The sequence below is a fragment of the Empidonax traillii genome, unplaced genomic scaffold (assembly GCF_003031625.1).
Source record: "Empidonax traillii isolate 1590-97213 ecotype Southwest subspecies unplaced genomic scaffold, ASM303162v1 scaffold89:size1181294, whole genome shotgun sequence".
Lineage (NCBI taxonomy): Eukaryota > Metazoa > Chordata > Aves > Passeriformes > Tyrannidae > Empidonax > Empidonax traillii.
The window spans coordinates 562,881-589,494 of record NW_020955282.1 but is presented as its reverse complement, the minus strand read 5'-3'; the positions used below and the strand labels follow the sequence as shown (position 1 = coordinate 589,494).

The 26,614-nt window shown below is 34.7% G+C and overlaps 1 protein-coding gene across 1 annotated transcript in view; it reads left to right on the top strand.

The window, feature by feature from the left end:
• ASCC3 (activating signal cointegrator 1 complex subunit 3) overlaps window positions 1-26,614 on the top strand; it is a 255,756-nt gene that overhangs the window by 59,227 nt on the left and 169,915 nt on the right. Inside the window, exons 9-10 of the mRNA XM_027881455.1 lie at window positions 10,839-11,039; window positions 11,498-11,638. Of these exons, the coding sequence (XP_027737256.1) occupies window positions 10,839-11,039; window positions 11,498-11,638 (342 nt within the window). The remainder of the gene's footprint in view (window positions 1-10,838; window positions 11,040-11,497; window positions 11,639-26,614) is intronic.

Here is a 26,614-nt window from a genome sequence, read left to right as displayed (position 1 = left end):
ACATTTGTGTCATTGACTGAATATAGACTTTTGCTATAAAGCACATGCAGAGATCTGTAAAGTTTTTAATTAAAACAACTCAAAGTGGTTTTAGTCGTTTTGATAATTAAGACTGGAAAGTGAATAATGTGCTTCTGCTGCATCCTGTTCAGGGAATAGCCATTTCTCAGTGGGATTTCATAGTACGAGTGTGGAAGAATGCAGTAGTCTGCTTTACTTTGATAGCATACCTGAAGGCAGGATTTCATTCTTAGGAGTATTTGGTCTTCATTTAAAGTGCAATACAGGATAGTATTTTAAATTCTAATTAAAATTATACTGAAGACCAAAATTGTTTTACATTTTTAAGAAATGTAATCTCAAAGCGAGAATTTTCAAAGATGAGGGAAGTGTATTCTAATTCTGATACGCTGTAACATTTAAAAGATTAACTATCTCTCAAAATATTTTAGACAAAATAAAGTTTGTCTGATTTTAATGTTTGTCTTTAATTAGCACAACTTTCAGTATGCTTCTTAAGATGTGAATCTCTTATGCTAGATAACAATGTCCTGTGTCTTTCAATGACAGAAATGGGACTGAAATGGCTCATCAAGGTATTTAGTTAGAAATCACCAAATAGTTTCAAATGTTTTTAAAAGATTTGGGGATATAGGAGCCATATGAATAAAGATTGACTTAATAACTAATAGGCTGTTCAGCTCAGACTTGCAGTTTCCATTAACCTCAAGATTACACAGTAACTGCTAAAAAAGTGGAACTTTTAAACTTTTTAAGACTAGTTGTTTGAGTTTGCAGAACAATAGGAAGCAAAAATTAATGTAAAATCTTTTAAAGATGTTTTTTGTGTGTGTGTTTTGTATCTTATTCTAGCAAAACAATTTTTCTAAATTCTAATTGGAAAATTGAAATTATGCTGCCACTTAATCTTGGAACTGGAGATATCAAATAAGAGTGGAGTTGTTTTAGTTTTCATGTTAATAAATAAGTAGGCCTTATATAATAATAATTATAACACTTATAACAATGGCAATAGTAGAAACCATTTCTTTCTTCTGTACCTTGTTGAAAATTAATCAGGAGAAAGGAAAAAGAACTTTTTATTTGCCTTAAACAAAATATAGAAGAAGATGATTTTATTTAATCATTCATAGGAATTACTTATCGTAAAACATAATATAATGAAAGAAACTTATGTTCAAATATTCCTACCTCTCTGCTGAGTTCCCTGAATCTGAAAAGGATGGGGATTTTTTTTTCTGAGTCATATGAGACTATGTTGGAGTTAATTTTCTATGTTTCTGAGACTTTTTCTCCTTGCTTTTGACACCTGTGGACCTTTGTTCTTCTGGACTGCTAAATGGAAGACTGTCTCTCTGCCATGCACACTCCTTAGGTAGAGACTTTCAGTCTTGTTTTCAAATATTATCATTTAAGCTAAATAAGAAAACTCCATTTTTCCATCAATAATTTGCCTGCATCAGAAAAAAAAAAGAAAAAAAAAGGAAAAAAAGCCTGTTTTGCATATTAATAACTACTATAGCAGCAAAACTATAAAGACAACGAGAGGGGACCTCCTGAATGTATACAAAGTATCTGAAGGGAGGGTGTCAGGAGGATGGAACCAGGCTTTGCTCAGTGGTGCCAAGTGATAGGACAGGCGGCAACGGACAGAAATTGATGCACGGCAACTTTACCTGAATATGAGGAAGAACTTCTTTACTGTAACTGAGCATTGGAACAGATTGCCCAGAGAGTTGGTGGAGTCTCCTCACTGCAGATACTCAATAAGCATCTGGATGCAGTTCTGTGCAATGTGCTCTAAGGACAGCTCTGCTTGAGCAGGGAAGCTGGACCAGATGACCCACTGTGGTCCCTTCCAACCTTACCCATTCTGTGATTTTGTGATTCTATGATAAACACAAAGTCTGGTCGACACAGAACCTGCAGCACGTATCCTTTTTGAAGTAGGTGTGAAAGCTTTCTTAAATCTGTAGTGCTGTTTCCAAAGTAAGAACTATCTTCTTCATCAGCTTTTCCATTTTTTTTGATTCTGTAGTTTGCAGTGTCTTAATTTTCCATTAATCTAAATCCTGAGAACTGATGAATGCAAATGCCCAGATGCAGTTCTACAGAAAGTTTTGTGTCTTTATTCTGAGCCATACCTCATCCATTCACATAAGTTTGTGTGAAATGGGAGCATTAGGACTTGGATGCCTTTTGTGTGGTGTCTCTTCCTCATTGTCACTATTTTTGAGGTTTGGCTGAAAAATATCTTCTGTCTTCTCTCAGTATTCTCTACTAATATCTATACTAATATATCTCTACTAATTTTTCCAGTTATCTGTTTAGGCTGGTTGCAGTAGCCACATGTTTTTTGAGATGAGTGCCTTCATCAACACAACTTACTGCTTAGATATATTTTTTTTTAATGTTACTATTGACATATGCTTTCAAAATTGCAACAAGAATATAGAAGGAAAAATGAATTAAATAAGATCTCTTGTGATATGATACAGTTGTTTCAAAAGTCTTCCAACTAGTTCAGAAATGGCAATTCCACAATAATTCAACTTTGAAAAAGTAGTTTATGTGTACTTTCTTATCATATCATCATATCATATCATAACCTCTTTACTTGGGAAAAGTTAGCTAAACCCATATTGATAACAAAAAGGGGCTTCAGTTTTTATACTTCATATTAGTAGACTAACTTTTCAACAATGACCAGAACTCATATAGTTCCTTTCTTGATGTCTTTGTTTTTCCTTATTATTTGTTGAGCTTCTCCTTTTGTATTACATTGTCTATATTCTTGAACAACTAGGAAAGGGTTTTCTGTATTAACTCTTTTATTACAGCTACTTTTTGAATCAGTGTGAATCTAACAGTGATGATTTTTTTTTCTGGTCTTAGAGACACACTGGGTTTTCCCAGGGGAATATATTACCAAAGCAATATGCCATGAGCAGAACTAGGAGTCTGTTTTAGTTGTATGCAAGTGTAAGAAATTATGAGAGCATTCTCTGAATTGAAAAAAAAAAAAAAAAACCAAAAAAAACCACCACAAAACCAAAAAAATGCCACAACCGGAAGAATAATATGCTGTGGCATATAAACATCAGTTTTCTCATTACTCCATCTGGAAAAGTCAGGGAGGTAGTGATAGTGGAGATGTCAATACACAGCAGTCCAGAACATTTAAAATGTTTTCAAATCTGTGGAGAGTTGTGTATTTGACTCTCCCATGGACTTAGCTCTGCAAAGCATTAAGATATTCTTAAATTTTATGAGGAAGAAATGCTTTTTTACTTTGGTTACATTTAATATGGATAAAATGTGATCAAATTAAACTCAAATCCTTCTATCCTCATAAGATTTTAACTTCTGAGGTTATTAGGAAATGCCACAACTGTTGCCAATTTTCCTTCAGCTGCATTAGTTCAAGGTAATTTTTGTGTGTAATTCACAAATGGCATCAGAAGACTGTAAGAGGCGGCTGTGTTCTGATCTCCATTTCATTGCTATAATCTGTAATAATTCTCTTGACATCAGATACTTTTGAGTTTAAAATAGTTTTGCTAAAATCAGAATCTTGCCCCTGTGTCTATTTGGATGCCAAAATTCATGTACATTTGTTGTGCTGTAGAAACAGTTGCTTTTATGGAAAAATCTTTCTGAAACACTTTGATATCCATTTCCTCAAATCAAGTCACCAGAGGGTATAATCACTCTGTCTATAATCTTTTGTCATATTATAACTAGGCTGATGAACACAAAACAATTCTGACAGTGAGGGGAGGAGATCCCCCGAGCTGTTTCAGTGTTCTAACTCAGAGCAGTGAAAGCTTGGAGCTATAGTGCTGCCCTTTCATTTCCACCAAACTGATTTGAAGTCTTTACATGTGGAAGTCTTTGAGTTTAATCTGTACATTGAATGAGAAAGTGTTTTTCAGTGTTGTATTTTTAATACAACAATAAGTGGTTGAGTAATTCAGAAGTCTATAGGAAAGGTACGACTGCTGACTGTACAAATATAGTGTCGTTCATCAAGAGAATACTTCATATAAAGTTGGTGACAATGTATCTATAGACTTAAATGGATTTTTCTTGAAATTGTTTTAGGCATGTAAACTCTTAGCTGTCATATATGAAGGTAAATATTTTCCCTAAAAACTGTTGATTTTGAGGAGATCTTTCTCTTATGATTTAAAAAAAAAATCAAAAAAACCCCACAAAAAAACCCAAGAGATGGAGGCTTTTTATTCTTTGATTTTTATTTTTTTTAGCTGGCTTTTTTTTTCAAGTAGTGACTGTGTTTCCATAGTTGGTAGGAGAGTATTATACTACTAGATTTCACTGCAATTTGTTTTTTAATGGAGTTGTTCTGGACTTCTCTGTATGGAGTCTCGTTCTTCTTTAATGAGGTATGTTGAAGAGCACTCATTGTTATGAGCTATCCAGAATTTTGACATTTCTGATAACTAAGTCAGTAAAATAATTGTTTAAGTGTTTTGGCAAACGTAAAGTCTGGAGAGGAAATGTTTAACCAGGATTTAGAAGCAGCATTATCCAAATAAAATTGTAATTATTTTCACAGTTTTTGTGTTATGGTAACCTCAAGCACAGGTGATCCTTTCATATACAATTAAAATCTATTTATACACATATATATATTTGTATACTTTTTCCCTTTAGGATACTATTTTTTACTCTTGTGTACTCTATCAGAATGTAGGAGAATTTTGCAGTGTTTGTTTTGAATTTAATGACACTAATAAAACTTGAAAGTATGGAAATTTCCTTAGTTTCTGATGGCTACTGCTACTTAAATATCTACTGCAATAATCAGTGAATGTGGGGATAATTTTAAAAACAAGACTCTGTAGTTTTCTAAAAGATGACATTTGATTCAAATTAAGAAAACATTTAAAGAAGTCTTATATGGACTGCGATTTTGATTCAATAGGATGTCAGAGTATAATTTTACCCTTATGGTTCATTATCTGTCATTTCTAGGACTTTCTTCTTAATCTAATTAAGGGACTGGAGCATCTTTCATGTGAGGAGTGTCTGAAAGAGCTGGAGAAAAGGAGGCTCAGGGGGCATCAAACAATTGTATATAAATACCTCATTGAGAATGATTAACAAAGAGGGAACCAGTCTGTCATCAGCGGTGCTCAGTGACAGCAGCAGAGGCAATGGGCACAAATTAAAACACATGAAATTTCCTCTGAACTCATGAAATGAATTTTTTACTGTGCGAAGGTTATACCCTGCCCAGAAAGCTTGTGGAGTCTCCATCCTTGCTGGTAGTTAAAACACAAACTGCACAGGTGTAGGTGATCCTACTTTTATCTGAGGGGTGAACTAGATGAGGTGAACTCCAAACTAAATGATTCTATGATTGCTGCTATAGTGACAGATAGCCCATACCATGCAAGAACTGCTTTTAGTTCTAGTCTAGTCACTTGTAGCACGTGCAGCTTTGAAAGCAGCTACTGATTCTCTGGTGCCTTTTGTTATTTCCATCTAATGTATTTTACTTCAGGCTTCCTTTATAGCACGTAACTCTTCAGGTACTACCCTTTGGATGAGACATAATTTGTACTTACTTGAGGAAACTGTAATGCTGGCTATGGCCTAAAGCCAATCGTAAACTCTATTTGGTACGCTTGTATAATTTTCATATCTTTTTGTATGCTACTTGTTCCTGCAGAAATTGTCCCCCTAAGTCCAATAAAATCTCACTGATATGATTTGGTGCTAAATGGAGCAGATCCAAACATCATACAGTTTTTCCTTTACATGTTATGAGCCTTCGCTTAAAATGTATATGTGCACTTTGAAAGAACACATTTCAGTCTTTGGGGCAGGTAGGAAATTATATCCTCAAACAGTTATCTTAGATAATATAATAATAATTTAACCTTTATGCTAGTTATATAATTATATTTTTATTTACTTTTGTTCCTAAATCTCATAAGCTACCACTTTTTCATGGAAGTAGCAGAATATGAAAATTATCAGGAGAGGGAAACTCTGAAAGTCTCCAGGTATAAAACTGATGTTTATTTCTGCATATACCTTCAGTAACAAAATAGGATTTCCGCTGGCACAAAAGGGCTTTAAGTGTATAGATGCATAATTAGAAAGCAGGGAGGACTAATAAATGTTCAGAATTTGGAAGGGTAGTGGCAATGTATTTATTAAAATGTGTTTGTGTATAAACATACATATTAAAATGTGTATTTGTGTGTATATAAGAGTATGTATAGATAGGTGTTTCAATCAACAGCATTTTAAAGTACAGTAAAAGGGGAAGATGACCTAGAGGTTATTTATATGTAAGGCCAAGGGACATCAGAATTTTGTATACTGAATTTTGGATTGGATTTTCTGTAAGAAAGCATGGATTAGTCATGCTATTACTATTTAAATCAATTACCTTTTTTACTGAAAGTGCAGTAGAACAGCTGACTGTGAATGGGATTTGTTGACCTGAGATATATAAGGTGCTTTGAATAAAAGATATCTACATCAAAATTAAACCAATGAGCAGGGAAAATGTTGAAAACCTAACCTTTTTTTATGAGTGCAGTGGGTTTTCTCTAAGATAAATGGGTAGTAATCTTATTACTTTGTTATACTATGACAGAAGAAGTCATCATTATTGAACATTTAGTTTGGGTGGTCTTATGCTATGGAAATTAATATAGATGACAAACATTTCTTTATTTCAGACAATGAGAAAATTTGTCTAGTGTTACATGAAAACTGGAAAAAATTACTGTGGAAGGGATGAAATCTCTTTTGGAATGAGGAGTATAAAGAGAATGTCTGTGTATCTAAGGGACATAGCGTTCAAGTGTATTTTCTGGATAAAGTACTAATTAAACATGGTTATATTTTTTTTTTTTTAGTTGTTCTGGGTAGATTAGATAAGAGATACTATGCTCTGTCTATGCACACCAATACTTAATATAGAAGCTGCCACTAAAATGCTGGCATTGTACCTTGAAGTTGAGTTACAAGCACACTGGGCCACAAAGTGAAAACTTGTGATACTGAGGTTAATTGCACCTGATAAGCTGTTTCTGTCGAGGAGTCTGCTGCATAAAGTGATCTGGAGAGTGAAAGAAGATCTCAGCTTTTAGTGGAACTTATAATTAGCACCCTTTTGTTTTGGGTGAGGGAGAGTGCTATAGACCATACAGAGACCACAGCAGGTTTCACAGGTGGGTCTTGTAAAAGGAATTAGTATCTTCTGTGCATTTATTGAACTCAGCAGACACTGTCACTATTGTGTTGCTAAACCAGCTGTGTTTTTGAGCTGTAGCTTGTCTGCAGACTGAATCGTATCGACTCATTTGTGAATGTTACTTTAATGACTTAAAGAGTTTTATCCTATTTAAAATTGCTGTTAGAGCACCAACACACAAGTATCTTTTTAATGAAACACCGAGTTTAGGATGTTGCGTCTTACTTTCAGTAAAAAACACATTCTGCCATCCAGTGGCTACCAGTTCTTTAAGCAAGAAGGGATTTCATTAATTTATCTGAAAAAGAATTGGTCTGTAGAAGTCTTGAATGACATTATTATGCCAGAGGGGGAAAATGTTGTTTTCAGCTTTCAAAATAGGTAGTTTGTGCAAATGAGAAGTTAAAAAAGCAGATCTTCTAGTACCTTTGTAAAACTGGGAACTTCTGAGCATAGTGTTGCGTTTCTGTGTGCTACCTTACTGATTTTTATGGGAAAAACTGCTGGGAATAAAATTCTGCTTACTATATGGAATAAAATACAATTTAGGGGAAAGGTGTTCTTTAATATTTTTTTTACCAAGTGGGAAGTTGGTTTTAAAAAGTCTTAGGATAGTTTTTTTCCTTGGGAATTCCTTTCTCTTGGAGCTTTTTTAATCCTTAATATGTTCCTGCAGAGAATATTTCAAAGAATGTTATGCATTATGTATTGAGATTTTTAATGTTTTGTATTGATTTGTCAGTGCATGCTTGAAAATTAATACTGTGTTGAACAAAATTCTAGATTCGGGTCAGAATTCCATTATTAAAAAAATTACTTTTAGTTTTTAACCAGGCTTTTATGGATTTCATTTTTTAATTAATCTTTATTCTACTCTTAATCCTGCTTCAGTAGGCTTAGCATCTTTCCAGAAAACAAGCCTGAAGTCTATTTCCTAGCTTGTTACACAACTTCTTCTGGAACATCTGTTTGTTTATTGCTACTTACCAAGTCAGTCTTGATCCCTGGTGTTAGTTTTTTAAGTGGGAAAAGAGAACAAGAAATAATTTTTATTTTTCTAAATATTTCTAGATCTTTGCTTACAATTTCATGTTCTAGGGCTATAATATATATAATTTTTGCTAAATATAGAGAAAAAAGATGTTTTACACTGTACATTTCTGTCATTTAATTCTGACGATACTTACACTGGACTTCATTTAGACAGCAGTGTTTTGTTTAAAACCTGCTTCTTTTTCTAATATGCTTGTTGTGCAGTGCAGTGTTTATTTAGTTCAATTCTGTAATCACTAGTTGTATTTTTGAGTTTCTCTCTATACATCCTTTATTATAATCACTGTAAATAGTGTTAATCGGTGTGAACTGTATATGGTGTTTATAATAGTAAAATGAACTAGAAGGAATAGGGAGGGAAAAGCACAAATATAACCAATTACAAGGACCTGGCAAGGAATCTCAAAATGAAATTCAGGCAAATTAGAAACCTAAAATGACTAAGGAGGCCATAAAAATAGCTGATTGAACCCTGATGGCACCAACGTAATCAGCAGGTCTCTGGGAAACCCATTAACACTTCATAATAGTCTCATTCATGAAGGTGAAATGAATTTTGAAGATGACACACCAAGAACATATTAGAATATTATGTATATAAAAATTGGTGCAAAACAAATAAGCTTTCCTCATAGCAGTCTTGCAAGGAGAATACACTGCTAGAACACTAACAGTGAAAACTGTTATAATCTTGAAATTCAGCCACTAAAAATTGAAGGAACTTGATTAAAAGTACATTAAGTATTTGCAGTAGATACTTTTTTTTTTCCTTCACCAAAGACACCAGTTTAAAACAGATATTTGGCTATGTTTGAGATTTGTCAATCCTCTAAATACAAATGCAATTTATGGTTTGAGTAGTACTTGCTTTTTAAGAGTGCTACAAGAAGTTTTCAATCCGAAAGCTTTGCTGAAACAAAGGTACCTTTACATTGGACAGCAGATTTTTCAAAAAGTAGTGTGTTGATTGCATAGCATTGTGATGGACTTCTATATCAATGAATGTTGGTTTTTTCATGTTCAAAGTCATCTCGAATAAAACTACAGTTGGCTAGTCATTAAGTACATAATTCTATAAATTTAAAAGTAGGGAACTCTCAAGTATTGGTGTATTAACCTAAATTTATATTTAGGTTATATTTAGGTTATATTTAACCTCACATACTACTGGGAAGCTGCAGTAAAATGATAGACATAGTGTTGTTTGTCACAAAATTAAATAAAATATTTGTTTTAAATAGCTGATGAAGCCTTCATTCCTAAACTTACATTACTTAAGGCAATAATAAACTAAGTCCTGCTCAAATAATTTGCTTAGTACTGGAAGGCATTGGAAAGAGTATTTGGCACTGGAGGGGCTAATACTATAGAAAATGTCTATAAATTAATTAAAGCACCCAGAATAATGGAAAAGGAGATTTTCAGAAGATGCTTTCAGTTCTGTTCTTTACTGTACTTTTTTGGTTTCCTACAATTAAAGTAAAAATTATAATAATCAAAAATATCAGTAAGTACCTTTCATGCTTTGTAGTAGAAGTGGTGCAGGTAATTAAATCTGTAAAAAGGAAATAATTGTGTTCTGCAGTCTATTTTAAAAACCTGTAAAAAGTAAGGAGGAAAAAGTAAGTTTATTAGAAAATGAATTTTGTATCTTAAGGGTCTGTTCTTCAGTTGCAAAGGTTTTATAATCTTCAAATGCAGAAATTGTAACTGTCTATCTACAGTGGTTCTTTCCTGGGGAAAATGTCAATTTTTAGAGAGACCAAGACAAGGAAAGTATTTTTGTAATTGATAATTTGTGCTTTCAAAGATTTAAATATGCATTAAACTATAATAATCATAATTTCCTCTATTAGCTCTATAATTTAGTTTTTTAAAATATTCTCAAAACTTTTTTGGGACTCCACATATAAGTTTTATGTTCCTTTTGGTAACTGCAGCTTGTTGTAAATATTATTGGAGAAAGGTCTAAACATAAACATTTGCAAGATGGAGATTTCGCCAGAAGCAAAAGAAAGTTGGTACTGAATTTGTGAGTGTTTGCAAAATTGAACTTTATTGTGCAAAATTAATGATCAATAATTTTTTAAATCATCTATTTTTTCAGCAAGTTCCTGTGTAATGCTGCCTCTTCTATTAGAGTAATCATAGTTTGTCCTCTTAGATTTAAAGATATATATTGTTCTATTCTTATTAATGCTGTTTTACCGATGTTTAATTATTAATAGCTCAATATTTTCCTGTATATTCATTTTGATCAAACTCTTGACTAAAAAAAATAAATAAATGCTGAGATAGTATGCTATATTTTGTTTTCCTTATGGATTTGATATTTGAGAGTTGGGTAGAAGTGATAGCCTCAGAATAAAAAAACCTTGAAATAATACATAGACATGTATCCTAAGTTTGGTTTCCATATGTTCTTTTTCTTATGATTAATGTATGTATTGATAGACACGCACACACATATATACCTACATGTTGTATGAAAAATCCAGAATATGCGTGTTGTTTGTTTTAACAGATTGGACAACTTGCTTTTAAAGGCATGAAAAGACTAAACCGAATCCAATCTATAGTTTTCGAGACTGCCTACAACACAAATGAGAACATGCTAATCTGCGCCCCCACTGGAGCTGGGAAGACTAACATTGCCATGCTGACAGTCCTTCATGAAATTCGCCAGCATGTCCAGCATGGTGTTATCAAAAAGGATGAGTTTAAGGTAGGAGTTTAATGAACTGAATAACAGCTTTTTAACTGTAAGGTAAAACCCGTTATATGTTATACGTGGAGTATGAAATCAGGAAGTTTTCAAGGATATTACGCTTTTCCAAGTTAAAGATAAAGCTAGTTTTGATTTACTTTATTACTGTTAAAGCTATTCTTATTTGTGTTCCAAAAATCTTATTATGAGAGTAAAAAGCTATGAAAATGCATTTAGCTTTCGTGCAGAACCAATTTTCAAAGCGATGAGGCTGTATAAACAAAATCCATTGTCCTTTAAACAGCTGCACACTTACCCAACAAAGATAACTACTTTTCATATATCACTATTAAGATTTTTCACTGTAAGCGCCTGGCATCATATCTCACAATAAATTGTGATTTGTAATGGTTGCCATGAAACAAACAACGTTGTGGGGTTTGCTCATTTATCAAGTGAGTGTTCTTCTGGTGCAGATTGTGTATGTTGCTCCTATGAAGGCTTTGGCAGCCGAAATGACAAATTACTTCAGCAAGCGTCTGGAACCACTAGGCATTACTGTGAAAGAGCTGACTGGTGACATGCAACTGTCAAAAGGTGAAATTCTGCGAACACAGGTATGCATAATATTTTAAAATACCGTTCTGTGTGTGTACTCATACCTCTTCATAAATATACTAGTCTTTTCTTCAAACTCCTCGTAACAGTCCTGGTGAAGCACCTGAGATGTTATTGCTAAGTCTGTAATTACACTGATTATATACCAAAATGTGGCTTTTGATTCAAAGAGATGAAAACACACATACGTCTTGTCATTTTTATTTCAGGCAAATGCTCTCTGTGCCAATGAAATATCATTTTTCCAAAATACTGAGATGCTTTTATACCTGTTCTCTGTGTTATTAGCCTTTCTCCTTTTGCATGGTCCAAAAAATCAGAAAAAAGACTTGGTTGTGTTATCACTATTAACATTTACAAATGTAACTTGTAGTAATTATTGATTCAGATGAATTATATTTCGTCAGTCTTAGCTTTGATGTATTTTACCTTTCTGTGCTAAGAGGAGAGGAAATTTTCACATGACAAGAAAAGATGTCTATATGTAATTAGTAATTAGGAGGACCACTGCAGTAATGCAGTATGAAGCCATGAATAGCAGTTAGAAGATGTCTGTCCATACCTATTGACACATACAGTCAAAATACTGTGGTAACCAATAAATAACAAACCCGTAACAATGAGTGACAGTAATATTGATGATATTTTATCAAAGTGACTTTGCAACACCATCTACCTAAAATTAGGGTTTACAAAATAAAAAACTTTTTGATGGTAACTTTTAATAACTGAAATTATTTACATACACCAGATTGCCATTTTAAATTACTTTTCAGCCAGGGTACACAATCAAGTAGGTCAGGGTTATAGCAGAGTGAAAGAAAAGGCATGTGTAATCACTGCTGAAACTGAAGTGACAGTGGAAAAGTCTACTCTGAATGTGAGTACAAAGTTTGATGAACAGAATATAGAATGGAAAAGTGCTGTTTTATCTTGCTTTCTAGTTTGAAATATTACTACTCATTACTACAACTCTGCTTACATCCAGTAAAAAAAGTAAGAAAAGAAACCAAAAAATATTTCAGGCAGTATTAAAAAGTGTGTGTAGAAAACAATTTACAAAGTTGAAATTCCATTACTCTAGTAATGGGAAATTATTAATATATACAAAGTCTTAATTTAGAGCAACAGACTAATTTAAGTGTAGGAAGACTGTCTGCTTCATCATGCTCTTTTATTTCAGTCCAAAATACCACTACTAGCAATTTTTTTTAAATTTTTTTTTTTTGTGGGGAAGAGGCTAAAGTAGATTCATATATAAAAATCAAGAAGAAATGACATGGGAAGGACCTGGGTGAAAAGAATTTTTCCTGCCATGGACTCATTGCTTTGCAATTATTTTTTTTTTTTTAATGAAAATTAACCTTCAAGGGATTTCAGTAGTTTCTTATGTATGTCCTCGGATAGAAAGACTAATCTATAGTATATTGTATGTGTAGTTTCTCAACTTCTGGGAAGAATGGAGGTGGAAGAAAAGTGGTTTCCAGAAGAGGAAAAATGTGGAAATCATTATATTATTTGTAAACAAAAATTTAATTCCTAGATTTTCAAAGGAACTCTAATTAAAGTATTGATTAATTTCAGTTTTTGCTTTTGCTCGGTTTTGTGTCTTTGCTCTTCGAAGCACTAGGAAGGTTGAAAAGAGAAAATACAAAGGCCAAAAATTCTGGGACAGTGTAACAGTAATTTTTTGTTTCGTTTTGATCGTAGCTAGTCAGTCTTACGATTAGACAGAATTGTAGGAGGTGAAGATGAGAGATAATGCCAATCCAAGAGTTACCAGTGTTATTGCTGCTGCTGTTCTTGCAGATTCTGGAGCCCAGCAGTGTGCAATGTTTTTTGCTGCATATCAAAGTGAACAGAAAATACGTGTCCACCTTATAAACTGAGGAAAGGGCACTTGCTTGTGCTGGATCTTGTTTATTGCTCTTTGCATATATTGTTTTCTATGAAAACTCATAAACTTTCTTTGATCAACTAGGCACTTAAAACCACCTCATACAAACAGGTTTCTTTTATCGCTCTTTACCCTGTATTAAACTGGTTCTTGCTTCAGAACTTAATTTTACTTGTCAGCCTTTCTAATGTGTACATTTCTCAGGCAGGAATACTCTGATAGGTCTTTCTTCTTTATTTATAGTTTCAGAGTTGCTCTGCCAGTCATTGCTCTGTTTTCCAGCCTTCCGTAGTGTAATTAATGAAGCACCTTGGTTTAACAGAAAAGCAATTTTTTCCTGAAAGAATTAATGTTACAGCAGGTAGATGCATGCTCACAATTTGAATGCACAGGGATGGTCTATATCATAAGGCGAATAGAAAGCATGGAGTAGGATCAACCGAAGATGTGGTATTTCAGGTTGAATCACTGTTTCAAAAGATCTCAGCTGATTCTTCTAGACAACTGAAAACCTGATGTATTTCTTCCATGACAATCTTTTTCTGCAGCTTTTCTGAACGGTTGTGTTTTCACCATGTTTATTTGAGGTGAATCAAATCAGTCACAATGAAAGATGTAAAAATAAGTTAATTGTCAGGTATTAGTTAGAAGTAGCGCTTCAGTGACCATCGTCAAAGTTTTCTCCTTTCCATCCTGTTTGCTTCATGCTTCACCTGTGTGTATTTAAAGATGTGTATTTTTTAAGTTATTACATGTATCTTATGCTTATTCTGATGAGGAAAAATTGCTTTATATGACAAATTGCTAACTATCTCCCTTCTTAGGAATCCGCTCTTAATATACACTGGGATCTATCTTTATTACTTTTTCTAGAAATAGTTTCTAATGCTAGCCAAAAAAAGTAACAAGGGATTTAAATCTTCATTCTTTTTGTAGTGGCATATAGTCTTTTAAATGTTTTCGAAACATACTCCAGTTTAAAAGGTCTGTAGCACAGTTTTTCAGCAATAACTCTCTCTATGTTTTCCATGGTGTCATTTTCACTCATCCAGAAGGCATTCATGTTTCTTGCTGCTCCAAACCTCTATGGTATTACATGAGATGATTTTACTTCCATGTAATTATTTAATATTCACTAACATTATTATGGTTCAAACAGGCACTTCAGAAGCCAAGCTTTTTTAAAAAAAGTTATTTCTATATCTTTTACCAGTAGTAAAATTGCCTTAAAAAGAAAAATGAAAATAATTTCTATTAACTCTTCAGTTACTCTTCTTCCCACATCTCTCCCCACATCTGCTCCCCACATCTTTTACAGTGAAAGCCACAATTACTATATATTTAAGTTTAACATGTGGGATGCGTGTTAAAACTCTAAGATAACTCCCTTCATAGAATCATGGAAACATAAAATTATTTGGATTAGAAGGGTCTTTATAGACCATCAAGTTCCAGTCCATGCCCTTGCTACGGGCAGGGATGCCACCAATCAGATCAGGTTGCTCACAGCCTCATGCAACCTGTCTTTGAACACTTCTAGGGATGGGGCATCCAATCTAAACCTGCTCTCTTTCAGTTTAAAACACCTGCCCCTTGTCCTGACATTATCTGCCCATATAAACAGTCCCTCTCCCTTCTTTGTATAAGCCCCCTTAAGGTATTGCGAAAGCCCCACAATTAGGTCTCCCCAAAGCCTTCTCTCCTCCAGCCTGAACAACCCCAGCCCTCTCAGCAAGTCTTCACTGAAGAGGTGCTCGAGCCCTCTGATCATCTTTGTGGTCCTCCTCTAGACTTTCTCTAACAGGTCCACATCTTTCTTGTGCTCAGTTTTTGAGAAAAGGTGTATGTCTAAGTGTTTAACAGGTCACTTTAATGTTTCAGTTGAAGTAGATCCAGGGTCTATTACTGAATAATTTGTGCAGAAATAAGTGCTTCACTGTGCCTGGGAACAGAAGAAAATAAACTTGTTACAAAAATAAATAACCCTATTTATTGTACTTATTTGCACTCGTATTGTTCTTATAGAAACTTTATCTTATGTTATTAAAGCGTTGTTTTCATAGTCTAAATCAAGATAGATTAACTTTTCACTCTCTTTTTCTTGTTACAAAACAATCCAAGGAAGTTTATTTCCCTACAGTTGGTATTTTTCCTATCAATGCTAATCTAAGTATGCTTGTATACTGACCTACTGTGATCTAAGCACACTGACATACTGACATACTATTGCATTAGACATCACTTAAACCAAAATTATCTTAGACATCACTTAAACCAAAATCATATTAAGCATATTTTAATCAGAATCTATTGTTTGGTTCGTTGTTTTTAATATGCTAATATTTAAATGAAAAGTATTCATAAGAAATAACACGTATTTTGCTGAGCAGCGTTCAAATTAACATGAACTGGGTGAGTGTCTTCATGGGCTTTCTTGGCTGTGCATATATAGCATTGCTCAGTCTTTGCTTTGCACAGTCTAAAAAATGATATAACAAAATTTGCAAATCAACTCCTGGGCTTTTGGTAATCTTCAGCCTTGTGTTGCCTACTGCAACAAATGCAGTAGTTATAGTTACCTTTTGAAAGTTTGGAGAATAACACTGGGACTGGATGGAGCAGTGTGGATTTATGTTGTAATCACCACATGTGAAAGCAGTGCCCTGCACTGGGCAGAGTGTATTGTAAACTGATAAGTGACATGATGCCTTAACTTGTGCAAAACAGTGGTAGTCTCTGGAGAGTGCAGAAATGCCTTCTGGCCTTAACAGAAAGGGAATGGGCATCAAAAAAGATATAGAAGATAATTTCTTCTTAATTTTTTATACATACACAACATGAAACAAAATTAAGATCCTTGGCATAACATAATAAAAACTTATCAAAATTTCTTCCACCTTTATAATCTTTAGAAATAGTTTAAAAAATTATCCTATTAAATATATTTTATTTTCTTTTTAATGAAAGTTATTTTACTGTTGCATTGCATCTTCAGTTAATGTGAATATTTCTCACCCTTAAACTAGTACCTCAGCAGTTTTGGTACAATCCTTGTCAACAGCCTTCATTCTAATTCAAATCAAGTACATGTAAGTGAATCTAACATTTTAAAGTTGAAATAAATTTTCTATAATGTTTTTGCTATATTTTGTGCTTCAGACCTGCAGTTGTAGGACAAACTTCTTTTCTTGGTCTTAGATCTCTTCCTTTGCCTTGAAGACTGTCAGACTGTCAGGAGCCTTGCTTGCTACAGATATGTAATGGTGTAAAGACCAGATTACGAATGCTTTCTGTGTTGCTAAAATTATGTAGTAGTTGGAAACAAATCTGGTAAAATTTTGAAAGCAGGCTAATTTTCTCAACCTATAAATCTCTATAAATCTCTGTTCCTTCATTCTCATATTCTTGGAGTTAAAGGGATTCAGGGAGCAGGAAAAGGAAATTTATTGGTTTTTAAATAAATGAAAAAATGAATCAAACTATTATTGTGTGAATAGTCCTGATTCTGCCACTTCTGAACTATGGAATACTTTTTTTTTATCTCTCCAGGAATATAGATTTTTTTTTTAAAGGAAAACATTTTTATTTTTGTTATCGTTCTTCCTGATCAAAAGATAATTATACAGAAAAAAGGGTATTAATTCAAAATATAGTATTGGATTTTCTGTAATATTTACATGGTACTTGAGTGCTTCAAGACTCACAGAAATAGTTGCATACATTTACTGAACTGCAAGGCTGTGCCTATTAACATGGGCCTGACAGACTTCACAGAAACAGACATTTCTAAAACTTTTATATTTCTGCAGGCCTCCACATAGCTCTGTCTTTTTTCTGTCGTAGATTTGATAAACATCAATTAAATATCTGATTAAAGAAAGGAGTATTGGAAGCAAATGCTGTGTCTGACCTTAGTCTGCTTTCAACCTAAGATTAATGAAGATAGGAAGTGGGAAATCTATAGCATTCATCCATTTAAAAAATAAAATAAACAGCAGAACCCCCCCCTCCTTTATGAACTCTAAAAAATTCAAAGATGTTCAAATAAATCAAACTCAAAGCTTAAATTTTTTTGCTGTCAAGTCCTGCTAAACCTGACTTACACTGTCATTTAGAAAAAGGGCAACTGGCTGTTGTATTTGTTCTCTGCTCATTAACCTGTATAAACTAAAATCATGTTGCTTGTAGAGTTGATTCGTAACATTGCTCACAGTTTATATAAAAACTATCTTAACATTTTGCTAAGAAGCCATCCTTCAAAGGTTTAGGTTTGAGTAGTGATACTCCTTTCATTTTCCAAGTCCCAAACATGTTGAGCAGCTTAAAAATGTGAATGATTTTGAGGCACCCAGGTCAGAGCAGAAGGAGGGGAGGAGGTGCTCCAGGCACTAGAACAGAGATTCCCTCACAGCCCATTGAAGAGACCATGGTGGAGCTGATGCCCACACTGTAGCCCTGGGAGGACCCCACACTGCAGCAGGTGGATGGTGCCCTAAAGGCAAATATGGCCCACGGAGAGCTTGTGCTGGACTAGGCTCCTGACAGGAACTGTGCCCATGGAAAGGACCCCTGTTGGAGCAGTTTGTGAAGGTCTATCCTGTGATAGGAACTCCACACTGGAATGGCTGAGACCAAGAGTTGTGGACTGACTACAACCCCCAAACCTGAGACACAGAGGACTTGGGAACAACGGAGTGAAGTTGAGCCTGGGAAGAAGGGGGACTAGCAGGAAGGGATTTTAGTTTTGTCTTTTTTTCCTAACTATTGCAGTATATTTTTAATTTGCAATAACTCAAGTTAGTTTTCCCTGAGTCAAATCTGTTTTGCCTGTGACAGTAATTGGTAAATGACCTTCCAGCCTTCATCTTGACCCATCTCTCCCTGTCCACGTAAGGAAGGGAAAAGAGAGAGTGGTTGGTTGGGCATCTGCCAGCCGCTAAGGTCAACCTACAAAACTGACCGACCAATTAGTTTTAATTTTGGATTTTTTTCAAATAAAGTTACTACTTTCATTGACATTTTTTTTTTTGTGTTTAAAGTCCAAAAGAGTTTTGTTAGTTTATTGCAAATTTTATTAACTGATTATTTTTCTATTTAGCTTTAGGTAGCTCTTTATACTGGAAATAGAAGTAGTTTAGGACAAAAGGGCAATTCTTACTGAAGAGCATGAGTAATACAACAATACTGATGGTGTTTTTGAAAGCAGTAGTGTTGTAAATGAAAAGAGAATTTGTGTAAGCTGCATTTGCATTGGCAAATACATTTGTCTGATTACTGAACAGAATGCTTTTCTTGACTAGAGGAAATAGCCTGAAGGACCGAATGTATTTTGACATCTCATAGATTAGCTGTTTAATTGTACTTGTGAGGCCAAGGCAGAAGTGAGAAGTGAAGCAGAGACCACAAAATCATCAGAGCTGAATAGGGCAAGTAGTTTCGAGAACGACAAATGGCATCAGGACCTCTGAGTAATATGGATGATCACTCTGATAGATTCTGTCAGCCGATAGACTCTGATATTAAGGCATGAAGGCTTTATTCCCTATTGGAATCTGATACTAATAAAATGGAATAATGCTTTTTTCTCAAGTTCTTATCGGCAATATAAAACTAATCAAGTCCAAAACTATTTGAAGCAAAAGAGGGCTATAAAGTTGAGGTGCCTGCTGTTTCATCTACAGCTTTATTTTTCTCATACACTGTTTCTCATGTCCTGCACTTTAATACGGTACAGAGATGCTTCTAAGGAAAAGCAAATAGTGAAGTTGATTCCTGCTACTTTTCCTATGAAAATAGAAGGGCATATATTTTTAGACCATTATATTTTATGATAATTTGCTGTGTATGTGCTTCTCATTACATGCATATACAAAGGCCTCTGTTAGAGGCTGAATATATATATAGTCACTTTCCTTATGCATATAATAAGTACACAAGATAATGACTCTTTATAGTAGTAAAGATGATGTCATCTTGCCATGTATATCACCACACCTTACAGAAATGTTTCAATATGTGACCAAGAATAATGAATGTTTTTAATTCAGAATGTCAACAGCTCTTCTCCCATAATAATAATTCCCAGACTATTTTATTGTACTGCATTAAACAGAAGTCAACTGTAGAACACTTGATGTTTTTTTAACATTGTCATTGTCAATTGTAATTCCATTCATATTGCTATAGGATTTTGTGAAAATTATATGAAGAACTTACACTGAAAAATTGCATATAAAATACAATCTAAAGTGCCTTTGAAGCAAGATAGTACTGTTTTATTTTCCTGTCTCTTAGTCCTACATCACTGTCTAGTGTCTTTTTTCTTATCCAGTATATTTTGTTTATCCCTGTAAGCACTTACTCTGATGTTAGTCTTGTGTAAGTGGCCTTATCTCCTGTTTCATGCCATTGGTTTTTTACTTGCAGTTGTTGCAAACACCTGTATTACTGTTGACTTAAGATGCCAGTTTGTTTCCTTCCAGGAAAAAGTGGTTCTTTGCTCTAGAAACTTCAGATCTGTTAAAAAGCAATAAAATCTACAAATCTCTTTTGGTATTAGGAGTTAAACTTTCATGAAATGGCCTTCAGAAGTGATCCAGAGATTTTAAAGCTCACAGATAACAGAAAAACTCTCTTCAAGTTGTTACTTTCAAAACCAGAATTGAACCTGGTTAATACTCCCTCTTGCAGTATGCCTAGAACATAAGTGGTGCTGGATTATGTGCGCATGCATGGTTTCAGGAGCAGAATATTTTGATATTTTGATCAGCATTTGGACTAGGACAGTTAGACATTAAAATCTAATACCGAAAAAAAAAAAAAAAAGAAGAAGAAGGGGCATGCTTCTTTTTCTGAGAGAACCTCCTGAATATTCCTCAGTGGTACAAACTTACTGAAAAAAAAACTTCCATTTCTATGAATTTTCAAAGTTATATACTATTTAAAATAAGAGTCTTTCTTCCTTTAAATGAGGTTAAAACATTGTCTTGCAAAAGAGAGAAATATTCTAAAATGTTTAGAACAGAAATACTTTCTAAAATGTATGAGTCAAGAAAGATCAAAATCTTTTTATGCAGTAGGATTTCTGTATGCCAATCATCTCCACTTCACTCTGTTGTTTCCATATGGATTTCCTTTATTTCAGAAGCTCTCACAGTGAGAAAAATAAAATTTTACTCCCTGCTTCACTGTTCATGCTATCTTCAGGGCAAATTATGTTTAAAAAATCCACTATCCAGGATCTCTTTGGGACAATGAACCTTGATGGCACACCACAGACTGTTTCGTGTTGTTTTTCTGTAAATGCTAAGTGTATTTCTTAATCAGTGTTTAGTTCTCAAAGCAAGATTGTTAAAATAAAATCTTGCATTTAAGTAGTATCTCATGCAACATTACATTTGTCCATATGCAAGATTTGAAATACTGAGGTCTTTATAATGTTCTGATCTTGTCAGTCTTTTCACCAATAGGCAGTGCACCTGTTTCACCAGTTGATAATAGTCGCACTCAAGTGTGTGACTAGTAATGCTCAACTCTTCATTCTCCTCAGCTTATGGAGGGAGAAGAAGAAGTCCTGAAAGTGTTCTGATTGATGAGCAGAAGGAAGAAAAGCTAGTAATTTTTCTAATGTTACTCTCTTCAGAGATCCAAAATAGGGAATAACAAAAGGGAAATGAAGACATAATCTGGATTAAGTGAATCTGCACGGACTAGAATCTGAAACTGGCAAAACTACTTATACTTGAAGCCCTGTTCTTTCATTGGTGGGCACACTTCTATAATGCTGGTATGCCCATCCAGCTTATCTCAGGAATAATTTTTCAGTTTTCTATCACTGTAGTGCTATTACCTGACTCACTGAAGACCAGGAAGGAACTTTTCCATGGGTACCATTTTTATGTAGCGTATTTGTTTCCCAGAGGTTCCTTCCTTCCTTACACCAGCTTATGGAAATAGTAAAGCATGTGAAAAAAAAAAAAAATTGATGTTAAACAGTAGAGCAGTAACTTGGAGTCTGTGACATTAGTTCTTTGACCGAACTCTTTAACCCTCAGAAATAAAGGCAGTGAACTCTGATATCATGTGTAGAACTCCTGGTTTTCTCTGATGGTAAAAACTATTAAGAAACAAATGAAATTTGGCTTGTGAAAGAGAATTCTGGGTAATTTTCCAGTGGATTGAGTTAATAAACTTGTTTTATAGTTGAAATGTTGTCTACATTCTTTCCATTGTTTTTGCTGCTGGAACGACGATGATGCTTTCTCAGGATGATGTTACCATTTTGTGCCTTCCTTTTCTTTTGGCATCAATCTTTCAATACCCTAGTGAAATTGTTGGAAACCTTTCTGATTTATGGCTCTTCCAATAATATATGTGCCTGTACAGCTAAGATTTTGCCAGGGGGGGAAAGTACTTATACATCATCAAACAGTAGCAGTTTAATAAAAAACAGTAGTCCTTTATAAGGAACTGAATGTGCTTTCTGTGACCTAAGTTAATCTTTAGATTCATGGCAGATTTTACCAAAAATCAATCCTCCATGCTTCAGAAATTAGAATTACTGCTCCTAAAGCATTCATTTACATTTTATTTGAAGTAAATTAGGCAGACATAGTTGTTTATTTTACTAAGATGCCTGCTTGCTTGCTGTTAATTGCATAATCTGTAGAATTTTAGTGCAGGCTTTGAGTAACCTATTTTGTGATTAATAATCAAATGCAATATACTATGATGAAATGTGTAATTGACTGGCATTCTTTGCTGTGACTCACTTGGCTAAAATCTCTATTTAGATTGGATGGAAGGTGGGAGTTAATTTTTGGTTTAGCAGTAAAATCTAGTTGAAATGATGCCAGATAAAATTACAGTAATTTTGAACATCAGGAAAAAGTTTGGTTTATGTATTCTGTAGTTAAAGGATGTAGGGTGGGTTGTTTTGTAATTGCGTTTTTGTTAGTGTGTTCCCTTGTATTGGAAGAAATTATGTTCATGCTTGATTTTACTGCAAGTTTTTCTAAACTGTTTTGAAAACAAAGTTTTGAGTGGTTTTCTTTCTTTTCTTCTCTGTAAATGATGAACTATTTGGCACTGTACTTCAGCACTTAAATAAAAAAAAATATGTATATTCAATTTGGATGAAAAGCCCTTGCTGTAAGTGTATACTCTTTTTTTTCCCCCCTTTTCCTCTCCAGTGTGCACATTTTTTCATTTACTTGAGGCTTTATCAGAGTATATATTGTTTCAATATATCTGTACTTGATGCACTTACATAAATCACTGACACTGCAGAGGTTTGATATTAAAATGTGTGCTGGTTTTGTCTGGGATAGAGTTAATTTTCTTCATAGCAGCCAGTATGGGCTGTGTTTTGGATTTGTGCTGGGAACTGTGTTAATGATACAGGGTTGTTTCTTTCACTTCCAAGCAGCACTTGCACAGTGTCAAGGCCTTTTGTGCCTCACATCCCACCCCATTGCCAAGGGGAATGGGGGTGCACAAGGAGTTGGGAAGAGACACAGCTGGGACAACTGACCCCAAATGACCACAGGGATATCCCACACTGTGTGGTGTCATGCTCAGTATATAAAGCCGAGAAGAAGAAAGTGGGAGGGATGTTCGGAGAGACCATTTATATTCCCAAGTCACTGTTACACATGATGGATCCCTTCTTTCCTGGGGATGGCTGAACACCTGCTGCCAATGAGAAGTGGTGAATGAATTCCTTGTTCTGCTTTGAATTCTTTGTGTGCTCACCTTTCACTTTGCTTGTTAAACTCCCTTATCTCAACCCACAAGTTTCCTGACTTTTACCCTTCTGATTACCCTTCTTCTTCCCTATCCCACCTGAGGGGACTGTGTGGGGCCTACTTGCCAACTGGGATTAAACCACAACACAGTGGAACTTGAAAGTACGAGTGTACAAATAAAAAAAAAAATAACAAAAAAAAGATGGGTGGTTTGGAAACACCATGGTTCCAGACAGCAACTAAAAACATTAAAAGGGATGCTGTTGCTCTTTGGTTGTATGGCTAAGACCAACAGTGTCACCTACAGGTGAAACAAGTAGACTTCGTAATTTTTCAAGTGGAAATACCAGACACGCAAGATAAGGAAGATCTGATTTAGTAACTTTCCAGTGAATATCTTAAATCAATTTTGCTGCTTATTCTTGTTGTGAAATTAACTGCAAATATGTAATTCAAAGTATTTCTGTAAGAAGTGCTTGCTAAAAAAAGTTTGAAATTATTTTTAATGTATATAAAAGATGTTTATTGAGCATATCCTACCCATTTACAATTTAAATGAAATTACATTAAAAATGCCTCTGATTTATGACATTAAAATACATTTACTGTCTGTTTTTCTAGAGGTCAGAATTCACTGTTTATCAGTGATTCATCTCAGTTCATTGTGGCAGAATGTTACAGAAGAGAATCTGAAAGAAAATGTCAAAAATATTACATTGAATTGAAAAAATCAAATTAGTAAAAATTTTATTTAGTTTTTGTATGGAAAAGATTGCTCTTAGATTATTGCATCTGCTACTTCAATAGAACAGATATTAACTATGCCAAAGTTCTGAAAGTAGAATAACATACAAACTTTATGTATATTAAGAGAGGGGACTGTTGTTCTTTAGTCTTTTTTTGGGGCTTCAGCATCTTCCTTTCTCTGTTACTAGGTTTGTAATTAAATTATTATTTTTAAAAGGGCACTTATTTCTTCACTCTTGCATGACTGGAACTAGTTGAATATAATTCTCTCTTGACCTTTACGTGAAGGATATTTAGTTGGTTGGCTACAGTGATGTGAACGTCCAGTGGCAACTGAACCACGTGAGTTGCAAAGTATTGCTAATATTTTAATCTAGATTGTGAATGCTAGTGACATTGTCAGAGAGGCTTCTGTGTAACACAGATGCACGATTGTGGGAAGGAGAAACCCTGGCTGGAGCTGCTAAGTTGCTTTTCCACTTTTGTGACAGAATGTGGGCTGCTTTTGAGCTTTCTATTCCTTTTGTCACTCAGGTTAGGGGTATGTATATCACAGTATCATGGATTCTGAGCTTAGAAAGATTTAGGTAGCTTTGTGCAGACTATTGTGTGTTGACTAGTCATCTGTTGTATCTAGAGACCTCAGTGGTAAATGGTCACCTTACATAAGATTCGGTAGTAGATTTGAGCCTGTTTCTTGTGTCTTCACAGGCACCAGTTTTGGTTTGGGCTGTTTTTAGTATGGGTTTTTTTTGTCGTTTAAGACAATGCTTAGGACAGTGACATTGAAAATCAAATGTTACTTCTTCATGTCAAAGGCATAGTGATAAACACAGGATCTCTTTGCTGGTCCTGCCACTTATTTGATCTTGCTTTACGGTGTTTCAGACAGTCCATCTTATTTAGTTGTACACTCAGCAAGTTGTACTCACTGCTACATCTCTCAAAACAGATAAACATTACATTGATAGGATAATCTTAGTGTTGGGGTGGAGGGAGAGAGGGGAGAGTTCATAGTGTAGTAGAAAGTTTCAAAGACTGAGGAGATTCACCCACAAGTCCTGAGGGACCTGGTCAAAGTTGTTATGAGGTCTTTCTTGATTACCTTTGAAACGTCGTGGTAGTCCTCTGTCATGGGACAAAGTGCACCCTCAGCAAATTTGCAGATGGTACAAAACTGAGAGGGGTAACTGACAGATCAGATGGTTTCACGTTCAGAGGGACTTTAAAATCCCTAGGCCCCCTAAAATCCATAGAGGAATGGGCCTACCGAGATCTCATAAAGTTCCAGAGCTAAATGCCATGTCCTACACAGGGGTAGGGGAATAATTCTATGGACCAGTCCAGGCTGGAGTCTGATCATCTCAAAAGTAGCTTCCCAGGAAATATAGCAGATATTCTGGTGGACAACAAATTGAATATGAGCCATCAATGTCCCCTTTCAGTCTGGCTGCATTTCAGAAGTGTTGCCAGCAACTCAAAGGAGGTGGTCATTCCCCTCTGCTCAGCCCCGGTGAGACACATCTGTGGTGCTGGATCCAGTGCTGGGCTCCCTATTATGAGAGGAACAGGGACATACTAGAATAAGTCTGGCAAAAAGCCATGAAGATGATTAAAGGGTAGAACATCTGACACATGGGGAGAGGCAAAGCAAGCTGGGGCCATTCAGTCTGGGTATGCAAAAGCTCAGATAGATGTGATCGGTGTATGTGAGCGCATTGTGTGTTCATGTGTAAAGAAGACTGAGCCAGACCTCAGCAGTGTCCAGTGAGAGCAAAAGAGCACAAACTGCAATACAGGAAATTCTCTCTAAACATGAGATGTTATTTTTTTTCCTGGGAGGGTGGTCAGACACTGGAAGTTTGTGGAGTTTTCAAAGATAGGGGTACTGAATACCTGACTGTGTGTGGTCTTGAGCAGACTCTTCCAGGTGACCCTGAGCAGCAGTTTGGATTGGTAGATCTCCAAAGGTGACTTCCAGCCTTATGCATGCTGTGATTCTGTGAAAATCAAGATTAGCCTGTTTTGATGGAATTGCCTACTGGATATTTACTGCAAGTGTCAGTAAAAGATGAGCAAGGAACCATTTTAGACACCATTTTACCTGTTACAAGATTCCCGTGTAATGATTGAAGATGACATTTTGTCAAATAAAATTTCAGATTTTCTTCTCTAGCAAGGAGAGGATAATAAGCAGTATGCTTTTCATATTTTTATATGTAAAATTAAGACTAAAAATCCTTTAAATACATTGTTTGAATGTTAAATTCTGAAGTACAATGAATCTCGATAAGTAACAATAAAGAATGCCTTAACTGAAATTCTTAAACTAATATCAGAGAATATGAAATTGAAGTACTTCATGGTATGAACTAACTGCTCATCTGCATATGAATAATTAATGATTTTATTAAAAACACCAAATAAAATATTATAGGTTTTGTCTCTAAGGCTTTTTTGGCACTGAGGATGTAATCCTCAGTAAAACTTGGAGGAATGTAATTTTCAGAAGTGTCTATTACCATTAATATTTTACCTATGAAGAGCTTAAAAGAATGATTTACTTCTTTTTGGTTTAATGTTCT